A 14,692-nucleotide genomic window follows, 5' to 3' on the forward strand; every position below is an offset into this window, starting at 1 on the left:
TGCCTCTTATTTTGGTCTTTTATGTTTATGATCTCTTTCTGACTAGTGCAGGCCTTCTCATTTATCAATGTAAGAGGGAGTTGACTTCTGAGTTTGAGATGACAGACCTAGGACCAGTACTTCCTAGGCCTGGAGGTCTGGCAAAATCCCAGCGAGATTTTCCTTTATCAAGGAAAATACATTGTGAAACTACTAAAGAGATGAGGGATGGTGGAGTGAAAGTTTGTGTCTACTCCGATGGAACTCAACTTCAAGAAACTATGTGGAAGTGTTGCTAGGCCCAAATTGGCAAACCCTTCTGAATATAGACAACTTGTGGGGACCTTGACGTTCTTGGTAAACTCTTTATCAGACATATGCTTCGCTGTGAACACTGAGTCAATTTATGGTTGAGCCTCATCACATACATTGGATTACTGCTAAGAATCTCTTGAGATATCTCCATGGCACAATGAACTATGCGCTGAGATACACTGCCGGGAATTTGAGGCTTCATGGATATTGTGATGTTCATTGGGCTAGCAGTGTGGTGAATAGAAAAAGCACATCTAGATGTTGCTTTTCATTGTGGTCTACTTTGATTTCTTGGATGAGCACGAAATACAAATCGGTTTCTCTAAGCATCGCCGAGGCTGAATATATTGCAGCTTGTATGGCCTGTTGTGAAGTTGTTTGGTTAATATATCGCAGCTTGTATGGCCTGTTGTGAAGTGGTTTGGTTAAGGATTATATTGCAGCTTGTATGGCCTGTTGTGAAGTTGTTTGGTTAATATATTGCAGCTTGTATGGCCTGTTGTGAAGTGGTTTGGTTAAGGAAGCTCTTAAGTGAGCACGTGTTGGTTCATTGTGGTCTACTTTGATTTCTTGGATGAGCACGAAATACAAATCGGTTTCTCTAAGCATCGCCGAGGCTGAATATATTGCAGCTTGTATGGCCTGTTGTGAAGTTGTTTGGTTAATATATTGCAGCTTGTATGGCCTGTTGTGAAGTGGTTTGGTTAAGGAAGCTCTTAAGTGAGCACGTGTTGGATACTACCGTTATCTATTGTGATAATCAGAGTGGGATTTGATAAACGAATTTAGAATATACCTATAAATTTTAGAGATATATTTATTTATGTTGAGGGGGCAGATTTCTTTAAAGGGAGCAGTATTTAAAGGTCTGTAATGTGATCGCAACACACTATTCTGGAGTCTGATATATCAAAATATTAAAGGTCTGTGATGCAGCAAGTTTATTCCAGTTTTATGCATTCAAACTCATGACCACGATTGAATATGACATTTTGTATAAAGCAAAAAATAAATTGAACACATTATTGATGCAAATTACAACCTCACACACTATCATTGATCATTGTGTCTTTGAAGTTACAATCATATGTAAGAATGTTCCATTGAAATAAAAAAATACCCTGTTGGATTTGCCTATCAGAATTTCAACATCCAATTTTGGAGGCCAGTTCAGGTCCTAAAGTTTTGAACAATCACAAAGTACCGGTCTTCTACCAGGCCTTGCAAAGGGCAAGGTAGATGATCTGTTGGATATGTGTTTATAAGAATTTCTACATAAAGTTGGAGAAGTCAGCTCTTCACGTCTAAGGTAAAGCAAGTTATCCGTCTACATGGGTGAGGATAGTTGACATGGGCGACACACCATGTGAAACCTTGCTACTCTCTCCCAATGCATTGTACACAGGTAACTTGTCTCTTCTTAGACATCAAATTCTGGATTCATAAGTTCAGCTTATTCAAAAGACGCATTTGCTACCTGTGTCTTTATTACATTATCAACTGACTTTAATACAATGAATATTACGGATTACAAATGTTTGAAACTTCCATCTCGAAAAATTGCACCTAACAGGCTTTAATGTCACTGATCTACTGTCACAACCATTAGAGGCACAATAAAATCAAGAACAAGAGGAAAGACATTTAAAGGAAAAATATCATTGAATTGGCTTTACAACAAAAACAAATATCAGATCATTTAAATTAGATATAGAAGGATGAAAATTACGTTTTATGCATCCAATTCTCGACATCTCTAAAGCTAGATAGGACCCAATGAGCTACTCACATGAACCAATCCCATATGACCATTTAGGTTGTTCTCACTTGATGTACCGAACAGGAACACAAATCTAACCAGATAACGATCTTATATACTGGATGCAAGAGCTTTGCTAAAAGGCCACATAACCATACAGAGAAAACCCAGCATCATGACAAGAGTTTAAAAAGGTTGAAAAACTCATCACACAGTGTGCTATTTATATATATATTTTTATCACTATGTTGCCATGATTTGATGAACAATGACAAATAATGAGTACAGCTTAGAAACTGTACTGACAAATTTATGCAAATATGCTGTCACTTAAAATATCCAGGACCTCAACATATACCGGTAATTACTTAGAATTGTAGACACATCTAACACTGACTTGGAATTCTGCAAAAGAATTCAGAGATATCCTACCAGTTCTTGAAAAATGAAATGATAAACTCCAATATCGATAATAAGATTATCTGAAGCACTTTAATGCAGCCAGACGATGTAATACGAATATCCCACATCCCTGAAGTTGGCAAAAGTTTATGTACAATTCAACAAAATAGTAATCACACTCAAGCATGGAACGGCAATGGTATAACTCAACCAAAAGTGAATCCACTAGGAGGAGCTTGTACTTGATTTGCACCAAAACTAAAGGCAGGCTGACCATCAACACAAGAAGTGACCGAAGATATGTTTTGGTCATCCTCTTCGTCCTCTAGCCAATAGGTTTCAAGAATCTTCACAGCTTTCTCATAGATCTCATTGTTATCATGACTCTGCAAATTCTCAATCTTTTCAAGTCCTTCAGCATCATCTATAAACTGAGCATAAATATTCACACCTCCAGTGTTCCCTAGGTCTCTTTCCGCTTCTCCTACTTTCAGAATATTCTCAAGACCTTCAAGGCAAACGGTCACAATTCTTGGGTCTGGACAGACTAACAGATCACACAGTGGCTTAATGCATCCTTGATTCACCAAATACCTGTCACATTAATCATTAAACGTAAGTCAATCAAATAGTTAATAAAAAGCCTTAACTACAATAACTAAGCTTTCCTGTCTGCAATTAGGTGGCCTATTTTTTAATTCAATGCCAGCTCATTAGGGAGAAGAGATATAACAATTAGGATGCAATATTTACATTGTAAAATGTGGAAAATAGAATCCAGGAGTAGTTTATGAAATAAAATTAGAGGCAGAAATTAGATATAATCTAGATAGATTGACATGTTTGCCTGCATTACTTCCAAACAGAGGGAAACTAATTTCACTTGTAATTTTTAATGGCAGTATTATCCTCTTTGAATTTGTCAATTTTTAATTTTATAGTGCAGCTGATGTGAAAAAAACAGAACCAATACAGAATTTACTAAATTGACAGGATTAATTTACATCCAAAACAATTTGTGATTGCGTTTTTCAGTATTGGTCCAAAGCAACAGCTGATCCTGCTTTGTGTTTGCAAATGACGTTAGACTATTGTTAAGGATTCACAGTGTTGAGAGAATTTGTAGAAGTAGATGTGATCATATTGTTAATTCTAATCTGTTATACACCAATTAAGATATGTAACCAACACCATTTCATATTATGGTTGATGCAGATCAAAAAGTGTAACTCTAATGTACAAAATTTTATGCATTTCTTAATCAGCCCATTTTGCAGCTCACATTCAGCGTGTAAAGACATTTTACCATCATTTCCATATATTGGATACTACAATGTTTTGATGAGCTGGTATTTAACAAACGTTTTACAACACTTACTTTATGTTAACCAAGGACTAAACAGTTCACAAGCTTTCTACAGACTAACTTTAAATGTCAACATTAAGGTGTTACTATCCCCTTCTACATGAAACATCTTCAAGAGCCTCTCTAGAGTCTAAACCATGAACACAAGGCAAGCCACGCACCAAATAAGGCAAGTTACAATCCCCAATGCCTAATAATAACTAGCTATGTCCCTAAGATGTAACTGATACTAATAACTTTGCATTACTAGTAGGCATCCACTAGAATCACACATGACCTTTGTTGGGAGAGAGAAAGAGAGAGAGAGAGTTAATACATACTTGATTTGTTCATGTGAACCACCCGAAGTAGCATTGGAGATTGCCCATGCTGCCTCTTTCTTGATATCAAATTCTGCATTTTGCAGCAATTGTACAAGAGGAGGAATGATATTTGCATCAATGACAGCCTGTAGACCACAGCTTAAAGGTAAGAAATGTGCATTTAACTGGGGAACAAAACTCAGAAATAACTAAAAATATAAACAGCTAACCTGTATCTGGTCTTTGTTGCCTGCTGTAATGTTTGAAATTGTCCAGCATGCTTCCTTCTTGATACTTTTCTTATGATTGTGGGTTAGGAGTGCTAAAAGGTAAGGGAGCACATCATTGCTGATCATAAGCTGAAAACATAAGGCCGATACAGAATTACAATTTGAATTAACCTAGAAACTCAATATTGATTCTTACCATTAGATAACTATAATGCATTTGCCAAGTTTATGATACATACCAAAAATATAAAGACATATAACAAGTTTAAAAAAAACAGCTAATGAAATAAAAAAAATATCAATTCATCATTCATGATATTAAAAGAGTTCAAACAATGCACTGCTTCAACCAGGATCAGTATTTGTTCAGTCTAAATATTAATTTTGGCATATCTTGTGGATTAACTGCAGAAAAAACTGTCATTAAAATTTAATTAGTAATAATGTGCATCATAGGCAGTCTAGCAAGCCTCTAAAGCAATCCTGGGGTGTAATTTCCATTCCGATTACTATATCACCTGCAGATAACCATTAATTGTTACACAAGTCTCCAAAGTGAATACTATACCCAAAATTCCTCAGAAGAGCTAATAATAGCATGGTCCCTGGAAAGAGAGGATAAGATCGACGAATGCAATACAAGGTTATTCTCTCAATGCACCCTAATTTAGCCAGTGCATTCCCAATTTTCCTGGATTAACTTTCCATGTCCATACCTCAGAAAGGTGTAAACACTGTACCCAAAGCAACTTGCAAGAGATAATAATAACATGATCCCTCGATCAGGGATAAGACCACGGCATGTTATGCTTGCTAACTACTAACTATACAGTAAGTATTTTCAGTGTAACCTAATTTCACTAGCATATTCACAATTTTCTTTGATTCTCTCAATGGCCATGCCTCAAACATATTTTACTTTACAAGTTAGCCTTAGGCACTAGGAAACTTCCTTATGGACAAAAAGTTTTAGAATGAACTCAAAATTGTAAACTTCAAAACCATAAGATTGTGATATGGTAAATACCTGTGTCTGCACATCATCTCCAGTAACAATGTTGCCTGCTGTTCGAAGAGCTGGAATAAGAACAGAAGGAGAAGGATGTCTGACAACAAACAAGCATAAACCTTGTAAGTCCATAAATAAAACAAGCATGTGGATTGCACAGCTCTAAAACAAGAGCACCATGCTTAATCTTGTAGATGATACAAATTTCATTACTAAAAGACATTACAAATCATTAATCATTCAAATTTGACATTTATCATATGGAGAAACATTGAATACACATTGACATAACTAGGCAATTGTTGTACTGTTTACCCAATACCATAAAATAAAATTTCAAAAGCTGTGGTGGTCCTCACACAAAACAGAGAAATATTTCAGAGCATGATTGTCTTAGTGCAAGACCTATCTTCAAAGTAAACGGTTACAGCCAAATCCAGAACCCATGAGAGAATATAAAGTTACCATTGTTCCCATATGGATTTGAATCAAAACCCGACAGGTTTCAACCTTGTTCACTGAGAGCTACAAAAACTTGATGCAAACCATTCAATGACATCTGGTGGGTACTATACATTATAGGTAGCGGAAATGAATTAGAGCTAGAAAACCAAGATGGGCAATAGATAGAAGTTCAAAAACCCAATTCTGAATTCTCTCCAAAAGACAACATCACCATCACCAACAGCTGAAGAACTGACTAGTGATTTAATGTAGCTACCATGAAGCTTCATAGGAATCATATGCTTGAACATACCCCAAAAGTTTGACAAGTCTAGGACAAACACCAGCCTCTATCACAGCTTCAATTTTGTCATTTGTTCCATCAGATAGGTATGACAAAGCCCAGCAAGCATCTGTTAAGACTTCCTCGTCACTTGAGTGAATAAGGCGTTCGAGAGCTGGAAGTGCTGGTTTTGTCTGCATTGTGCCACCGAATAATCTTAATAACATGTATAAACTTGGCTCAGAGATCATCAAGAACTTATTTTCACACATAATCTATACCTGTTCAAAAGGTGCCTGTGGCTTGCCACGACAGAAATTAGATAATGTCCAAGTTGCATTTCTCAGCATAGACAGTTTGGCATGCTCATTCAGCTGGGCCAGGAGTGGCATGAGAGCACCATGACCAAGGACTAGATCTCTACATTTGGGTGAATCACCAGCTACATTTCCCAAAGCCCAAACGGCCTGTATTCAAGATAAGTCAAGACTCAAGGCCGGTGACATAAGAATACAAGGAAGAAAACTTGTAAATGCAACTAATGTCAATTGAGTAACATAAATGGATGGAAAGGTCCAAAATGCAACCTGTTCTCTGACATCATCACTGGCAACACTAAGAAGTTGCACAAACTTGGGCACAGCTCCATGATCAATCACAACTCTGGTATGCTCTGAGGTTCCTGACGCAATATTTGTTAAAGCCCAGGCTGCCTCAAACTATAATATGACCAAATTAAAACGATATTAGATTACCACAATATAATGTCAATTCAATACTTAGAATCTCAACTGAAAAACAGATCATACCTGAAGCTGAGGGAAATCATCCCTTGCAAGAAACTCTACAAGTCGAGGGACCACACCCGCAGCGATAACTTCCTCAATTGGAGGACTGCGTTCTGTCACATATATTTTTTCAGATGGCCATTTCCTAAAGACAAAAAAAATGGTAATAAAGATACATATACTCAAGACTATTACCAATAGAGAGAAGCTTCCTGAATTGAGTTGATGCTTCTAACTGCATGGTAGGATCATCAGACCAGACCCCTGCTACCATTGCAGGAAGACTCTCCAACTGTAACATATCCAACATAATCTTAGTAAGACTCCTTTGTTATATTTTGGCTATAACATATTTGGGCTTAAGTTAAGTCATTATTTATATGTAATTGATGCACAATTGTAAATAGAAATTTAAACCCATTGTCCTTGCATGTCCCACAGTTGGACATTACTTGTCATGCAACTTGCAAGTTGCAACATGTTGTGTTGCCTTTAAAAACATGTTATAAAGTAAGCAATTTCAAAAAATAGAAATTTCAGCTGAACAACCAATGAGATCATTGTTCAATGGTGAATGCAATGGTGTGTCAGGCAACGCACCAAAGATCTAGTCTTCCACATCACCAATAAACGGTTGGGACAAAATTTAAGCACTGTCTTATTTTTATGGAAAGAGCAACTCCCTGTTGCCGCAGCTTGGCAAAACAAAAGTGATTGTGATGCATGGTTCATCATAGAAGACCCCAAAACTGGGCCACTTGCAATGCCTGACATAGTCTAGCCCAAATGTAATCCTTCTGGAATTTAAAGGAAGCACATCTCCCCATTTGCATAAGTCCATTTTTCCCCATTTACATAAGTCCATTTTTTGGATTGGAAAACAAACTTTCTGGGCACCCCAATTGAATTTGAACTATGTGTACAAGTTTCCAGGACAGTTGAACTGGGGAGATGGGAGGAGGGGTGTTTAGAACGACCAGAGCACACCCCCAAAACATTTCATGGGTTGGCCAGTTGGGGACTCATGAAATAGAACTAATTTACTGCATAAATATCAATTTTTAATGGTTCTAAGTTGCTTTTTTTATTGCACTTGCCTTTCCAGGGGAAGTGGGTTACATATACATATATAGTTTACTGCATAAATATCATTTTTTTACCTGCCTTTCCATAATTTAATTTTCCAACCCCTATCCGAAGCACGGCTGTCAGTTTCTCCCATATCTTCCCTCTCTTTAGTGGTTGGGGATTCAGTATGAGCTGAGTTCTATTACTTCTATCATTTTCAAATGTTTCGATCATTTCAGCCTTGAATGCTGCAAAAATTATTCGATCATAAACATCATCGATCTCACAGAGGTTTTTTATGGTGTCAGGACCACATGCTATTCTCAGGTCTTTTCTTAATACTTATCACCTGGCCTAAACGGGATGTCACATTTTTCATCCATCGGTCTTGGCATGATCATCTTTATTCTCACACTGTTTATATGATCATTTTCTGGAGGAAGAATTTTACAGTCTTTGCAATAGCAGAAAAGTCCAGTCCCCTTACAAAACTCATGAGTCATGATTCATGGTAAGATAACATGATTTTTTAGTATGATTTTTCAACTTGCCAGATCTCAATATTTTCTTAAGTCCAAAATTACCTCTGAAAGCAGTTGCTTCATTAACATCACATTAACCATTGATGGGAGGAAAATCTCCCCATTCCATCCACTTAGCCTTGATCTTGACCTAGAGATTTCAAGATGTTATGCAGTGTTTCCAAGCCTTTAACCACACTGCACAGAATCCGTTGCATCAAGTACATCTCTGAATAAAAACACCATTAGAACTACAATACGTCAAACCTACATATGCCAATATGTGCCAAATCATTAATCAAATGGAGAAGTAATCGTTATTGTTTTTCCCATTTTTTAACGTTACAAATAAGGGTTCGGCATTGAAGCAGCTAGGAGTTCCCTCCAAAATCCCAAAACTTGGCAGGGAACCGCGTAGGTAAAGTTAGAAAGATTTCTGAATCCCCGATGGAGTTCTCGCTCGTTTGATAGGTTTCCGCAGTGTACCGAAGTGCCCGAAATACAAGAACGCAGGTTTTAACAGCAGGAACGGGTCCCGAGCTACATAGAATTTAAGTTTCTGAAACCTCGTAAATGAAGATTTGCTCTTTTGGGATCCGCCGAAATTGTTTTTATTTTCAGCATTTTGTAAATGAAAAACATAAACATGGACAGAAGTTTGAAGTGATCACTGGTAACAAAAACTCTATTTGGGAGCTAACCCCTTTTAAAAAACAAACTTCAAGGGTTACCCCTGTTGAATTTTAAGATCCTTGAAAGTTTTCTGATTGAAATTTCTCTCTGTTGGGTTCCATCATTTGTTTTGTTTTTTGAATTTTTTGTGACTGTAAAACATAAACATTGACAGGAGATATGTCAAACCCAAAGTTTCATATGATCTTGATTTGCAATTAAAAATCATAATTTCGGGATCCCCCTCTTGAATTTTAAGTTATTTGAAAACCTCCTGAGAGAAAATTTCACTCTTTTGGGTGCCATCTAAATCGATATTTTTAAATTTTAAGAGAAGGAAAAAACACAGAACATATGTCCAACCCTGTAACCTGAATAGCCTAATTTTGAGGTGAGTTATCGGCCAAAAATGGATGAATTCAACATACCTTCTTGTCGACAGTAGTAGAGTGCCCCTGCTGAAGGAACTGTTGCGCCGCCTGCATCCCTTCTCTTCTCTTCTTCTGCAAATTATCTTCCCTCTTACTTTTCCTGATTTCTATCAGATTGTCCTCTCTTTTGCGGCGAGCTTCGTCTGCATCGACTGACGGCTTGTAATTCTTCTTCCGGACCTCGGTCCGAGAATTGGGTCGAAGCGACATGGCTGTAAAAATTTGAAAAACAAAAAACAATCGCAGAGCCGAAAGCCTCTGGAAATTGACAGATGAAACCCTCGAAATCAATAGATTAAACCCTGGAGAGTATTTCTCCGAATCAATGGCAGATTCAAAATCCGAAAACTCAGTTTTACGGAGATCAGATCTGAAGCTGAATCTGGATCGTATTTGGAAGTGCGAGCACTCGCACCACTATAAGTGTTCGAGCTGGATTGTCTGTCGATTGACTGAAATGAGGGTTTCCGTCAAATTGCGGAGGGTTTCAAATTTTCCAGTTAAATAACTTTGATGTAACGTAAATCCATGTTTTTATGGTCATATGGACAGTCGATTTATAGTTGTTGTGACGTGAATTGACAGTGAATTTGAAAGTATCGTCTGAATCGATCGTTTGCCCGAAGATTCCCGTGGTTTGGGGGTAATGTGGGGGCAGCTGACATAGAAGCTGTGGGGTGTTAAGTTTACTTTGTGGAGTAAAATTGGTAAAAAAAAGTAAATTAATTATGTTTCTTGAAGTAATTAATCAAGAGAGTTGGTGGTCGACTGTTTGACATGTGGCATATCAAATTGTTTTATCATTCACTTCTATCGATTATTTTGACACGTGGCATTATAAAAATGACTTCTCCTATTTGGATCGCGTGTCTTTGACACGTGGCATTGTAACATGGACTTGGCATTCAATTTCGATCGCATGTATCGAACACGTCGGCACCGTGAAAATGATTTGGCGCAGACTACCGTCTGTAGTTTAATATTTTATGTGTTTTTATGGTTTTTTTAACTATTTTATTTTGAAATTCGTTAAACTTTTTACCAAAAAATTCCTTATTACATTATATTAATAGAATTTTGAAAAAAATGGGTGAAGTTAGCACCAAACAACCGTAGGTCAATATTGATAAGAACTTTGTAATTTGGCATAATATGATAATTATTTTTATGGTTAAACCCATCAAGATTGTGCTTATTATATAATTTTAATTTTAATTTAATATTATATAATTTTAATTTTAATTTATAATTTAAAAAATATATATTGGATTTTAAGTAAATTCGATTGGAAAATATACTAAAAATTTTTAAGTAAAATATAATTTTTTTAGTATGTTTTATCCCAAATCTAATAAATATTTATTAAAATTAAATTATATTTTTAATAAGTATATTTTTTTAATTCCTTGGATGGGGTGATATGAGACGTGCATGAGGAAAGAAAAAGGCGTAGCTTTTTGCATCCCCGAGGTGGATTAGTTGGCGATGTGGCAAATGCATCTCTCTAATATTTCACAACGAGTGAAAGGATGTCCACCGCAAACACAAACACACTAGAAGGGATTAGAGGGTCGTTACCTGAATTAATGCAACAAGGAAAATGGAGGTGGTCATTGATTGTCGTGATCACCCCTAGGACTCTCATAGAATTATGGTATACCAAGGCATATTACATATGATTTTACCATTGCCTCAGTCGGAACACATTTGGAATTTCTGAAGGAGAGTTGGCTATGGAACTCTCCATGGATTAAGGAGTTTCCCCTTCCTATCGTTCATGCTTATCTGAAGGAAGGACCAAGCCCTCCTAACCTACTCCTCCTTCCTACAAGCATTTGAACTTGACTAGTTTTGAAGGAGATATTTGGATAAGTTGAAATCACACTAGCTCAAATGAGACAAGTTAAGTGCCTTTGTGTATCGTCATCACACAAAGGAACCCTTAGCCATTAGCAATGACAACATGTTTCTCTTTGGTCTATTTAACAAATATTTCCTAGCTATGGGATTACTGTACAAGTCATAAGAGTGGAATGCTTGGTCCATTCCACAAAGAGATTACTACACAGGGCTCCATGTATTATGCATCTCTCTCATATTTTTGCTTTCCTTAATCAAAATTGGGCTAGCTTTCATCTACTCGGTTTCAACTTTCAATGGAGCCCTCTCCCCTATTGCTCTCCTCCTCTTGGCTTGCGCTAGCCCAACCCTATGATCCAATCTGCATATGGATTATAGTCACCCTTGGTCTTCTTTATATTCTTCTCGTCCTAGTCAACAAAAAATTGGCCAATCAGGCCAGAAGTCTTTTATTCCTTTTCTATATTACAAATCTTCTCAGCCAGGCTATATGCCCTACCAACGAGCTTGCTCCATGGGAGTGCTAGTGGTCGGGGAGACTACAATAGTACTCAAGCTTGTTCGAAGGCTCACTCCTCTACCATGAGAGTTTATCGGCAAACCCTATTGGACATCTAACATGAAATTCAAGAGGTCAAACAAGAAATTATCCAAGAGAAGGAAAACCACTCAGACTCGGAATTTATGGTTATAATTTTGGACTGGGTGCCAGACTTGGGAAAAAAATCAATACTTTCACACCATTGACCTTTATTGGCACATTAAGAACCTATTGGGAAAAGTTTTATTTGAAAGGAACTACACCCAAGATGAACTACTCCTTCACATGAAAGAACTTCAATTACAATTTCAGGATATGGAGGAGTGCATGAAGCGTATGGAAGTTGTTATTGTAGGTGACAATGAGCCTACTCCATGAGGCAATCTTGAACAGATTGAGCCCATTAATATCTTATAATGGTCTTTTGATATATGCATGTTATTAGTAATGTTACTTCACCTCATTTTGATCCCTATTTTATGTATGTAAATGTTATGGTTACCACTCAACTCAAAAGACATCTTTGTGTATTCATGTTATCACCCCTATGGGAATTGTTAAGTTCATTTTGAAACATTGGCTCAAAACTCTCAAATTGTACTTTTGGTCTAGTTTCAAGATTGGCAAGCCAAGGTAACCTGTGAGATGAGACATATGTATATGTGATGTATGTGTTTTCATGACTAATAGAAGATTTTGAGCTTACAAAAAAAAAATATGTCTTTATAAATAATAATTATATTTTGATAATGATTTAAAGCATTTTTATTTAAAAATCCACCCAAAACCTAAATATATGTATTTTAAAAGTCATTTTATTTGTTAGAGGAATTGGCACTAAGCGGGTCACTCACATGACATAAGGTCAATTCATATTGCTACCACTATAACCTTTAGTGGGGGGTTGATTGACACTGCTACCATCATAATCTCTAGTTGAGGATCAAGGTGGACACCCACAAAGTTTAGAATCTAGGAAATGCCTTAACAAAGCACCTATTCACCAACTAATCTACGTAACATAGACATTTTAAAAAATAATTTTATCTTAAAAAATAAATAATATAAATATGCTTAGTTCCATACTTTTTTTTTATATTCATTTAATAAAATTAAAATACTAAACCGATTTTTAAAAACAACCTACATATAAAATAACAAATAAAAATAAAAATCTTTAATTTTTATTATTATTAGTATGTCAAAGATAAACCTATATAGGTAAAGTTTTATGGGATTTAAAAATAATAATAATAATAATAGTTATTTTAAAAACAAAATTTAATTATTAAATTATCAAGCATAAGTGTAAGTTGTTTAAAATGATTGGATTTAATGGTGCAAAGTGAGAAGCTTTTCATCTTTAGGCAAGGTTAAATTCTCATAAGGTCTTAATCTTGAGTTGTGGTACACTTGGAGGTAGTGGTTGAATGTGTGGTTGATTTATTTTTATTAAGTATAATGTGGAAATGGTATATCTTTCACTATATGAGATAATCAAAATATTTAATATTTTAACTTGAACGGAGCGAGTTCGACCGGAGAGTTGAGGGAGCGGAGGCGAGGAGGTTGAACCCTAGTCGCCTCTACCCCTGGTTCATGCCTCCTATTTTCTTCTTGGTCCAGTCTCTGGAGGCATCCATATGTTGTTGTCGTTGCTCGGTGGTGGAGCACTGCAGGTTGGTTCTGGTATCCGCCTGCTGCGGGGGGAGAGTTTGAGTGAGTGGGGGAGGGGCAGCTACTTCATGGTTGCCTCTTCCCCTGGTTCGCGCCTTTCCTTCTTGTCTAGGTCTCTGGGGCTTCCGTTCGCAGTCATGGTTGTTTTCATCGGAGGAGCATCATGCATTTGCCTATGTGATTTGGTGTAGAGGTTAGTTTTTCGTGGTCCAGCTGGTGAGGTCGACACCCCCATGGGCGTTATCCTGGTGCTGCTCTATTGTTTTGATTTTGCGGTTGTAGCGGGTTTGGGGTTTATACCCTGTTTCCTTTTACAGGCATGTTTCGAAGCTTTTTGTTTTGGTTTACTGGGCGGCCTGTGCCCTGTCTGTGTCACAGGTTTTTGTCGGCTTTTGTTTGCCTCTTTGGGGTTTTAGGCTCCTGTTCTAGACAGGATTTGTTGGGGTTTTTCAACTCGTTTATTGTAATGATTTGAAGCCTGTTTTAGGGCTTTTGACAGGTACTCCTTTTGGAGTTTTGCACTGTAAGTGGCTTAAGCCCACTATTCTACATATGCTTTTAGCATCTACAACATGTAATTTTCTGATATTATCAATGAAAATTATGATTTTTCCATGTGAAAAAGAAAAAAAAAATCAAAATATTTAATGACAAATAATTTAGTTCTTCGATTCTCTCCCAATTAAATACCATAAAGTATTGATTTATAAATGAAATTCCTCTTAATAATTTAAGAATTTGTGGTCAAGTTTATGGTAAAATTGAGTGGTAAGTTGGAATCCTTATCATTATCAATGTAGTAATTTAAAATTTTAATTTCAATATGTATCTTAGTTTTAGTTTAGTCTACCCTTCGAATGGGTGCTAGGGATATATAATCTCATGGTGAAAGCATGGTCCTTGTTGTCAACTCTCCTTCTCTCTGAGGAGCCAATCGATAGCAATGAAGGACACTTCTCGCATGCAAACAATTATGAGGTTGAATGACATTCAATTGTGGTGTCATTCCATAATGGTCGTAGTTATCATGGCTTCCTATTTGCTC

At 36.6% G+C, this 14,692-nt stretch overlaps 1 protein-coding gene across 1 annotated transcript; it reads right to left on the reverse strand.

Annotated features, from left to right (window-relative positions):
• Window positions 1-2,238: 2,238 nt before the first annotated feature.
• Window positions 2,239-10,076, reverse strand: LOC149172048 (importin subunit alpha-1-like). Its single transcript, XM_089424180.1, has 10 exons — window positions 9,567-10,076; window positions 7,073-7,169; window positions 6,899-6,990; window positions 6,677-6,808; window positions 6,371-6,556; window positions 6,120-6,283; window positions 5,381-5,459; window positions 4,354-4,482; window positions 4,142-4,269; window positions 2,239-3,049 (listed from the first exon to the last, which is right to left on the reverse strand). The coding sequence occupies exons 1-10, from the start codon at window positions 9,777-9,779 to the stop codon at window positions 2,662-2,664; spliced, it is 1,608 nt and encodes a 535-aa protein (XP_089280306.1). The 5' UTR covers window positions 9,780-10,076; the 3' UTR covers window positions 2,239-2,661.
• Window positions 10,077-14,692: the final 4,616 nt, after the last annotated feature.

The sequence above is a fragment of the Pinus tabuliformis genome, chromosome 4_2 (genome assembly GCF_031772625.1).
Source record: "Pinus tabuliformis cultivar Carrire ecotype Pingquan chromosome 4_2, CPIR1, whole genome shotgun sequence".
Lineage (NCBI taxonomy): Eukaryota > Viridiplantae > Streptophyta > Pinopsida > Pinales > Pinaceae > Pinus > Pinus tabuliformis.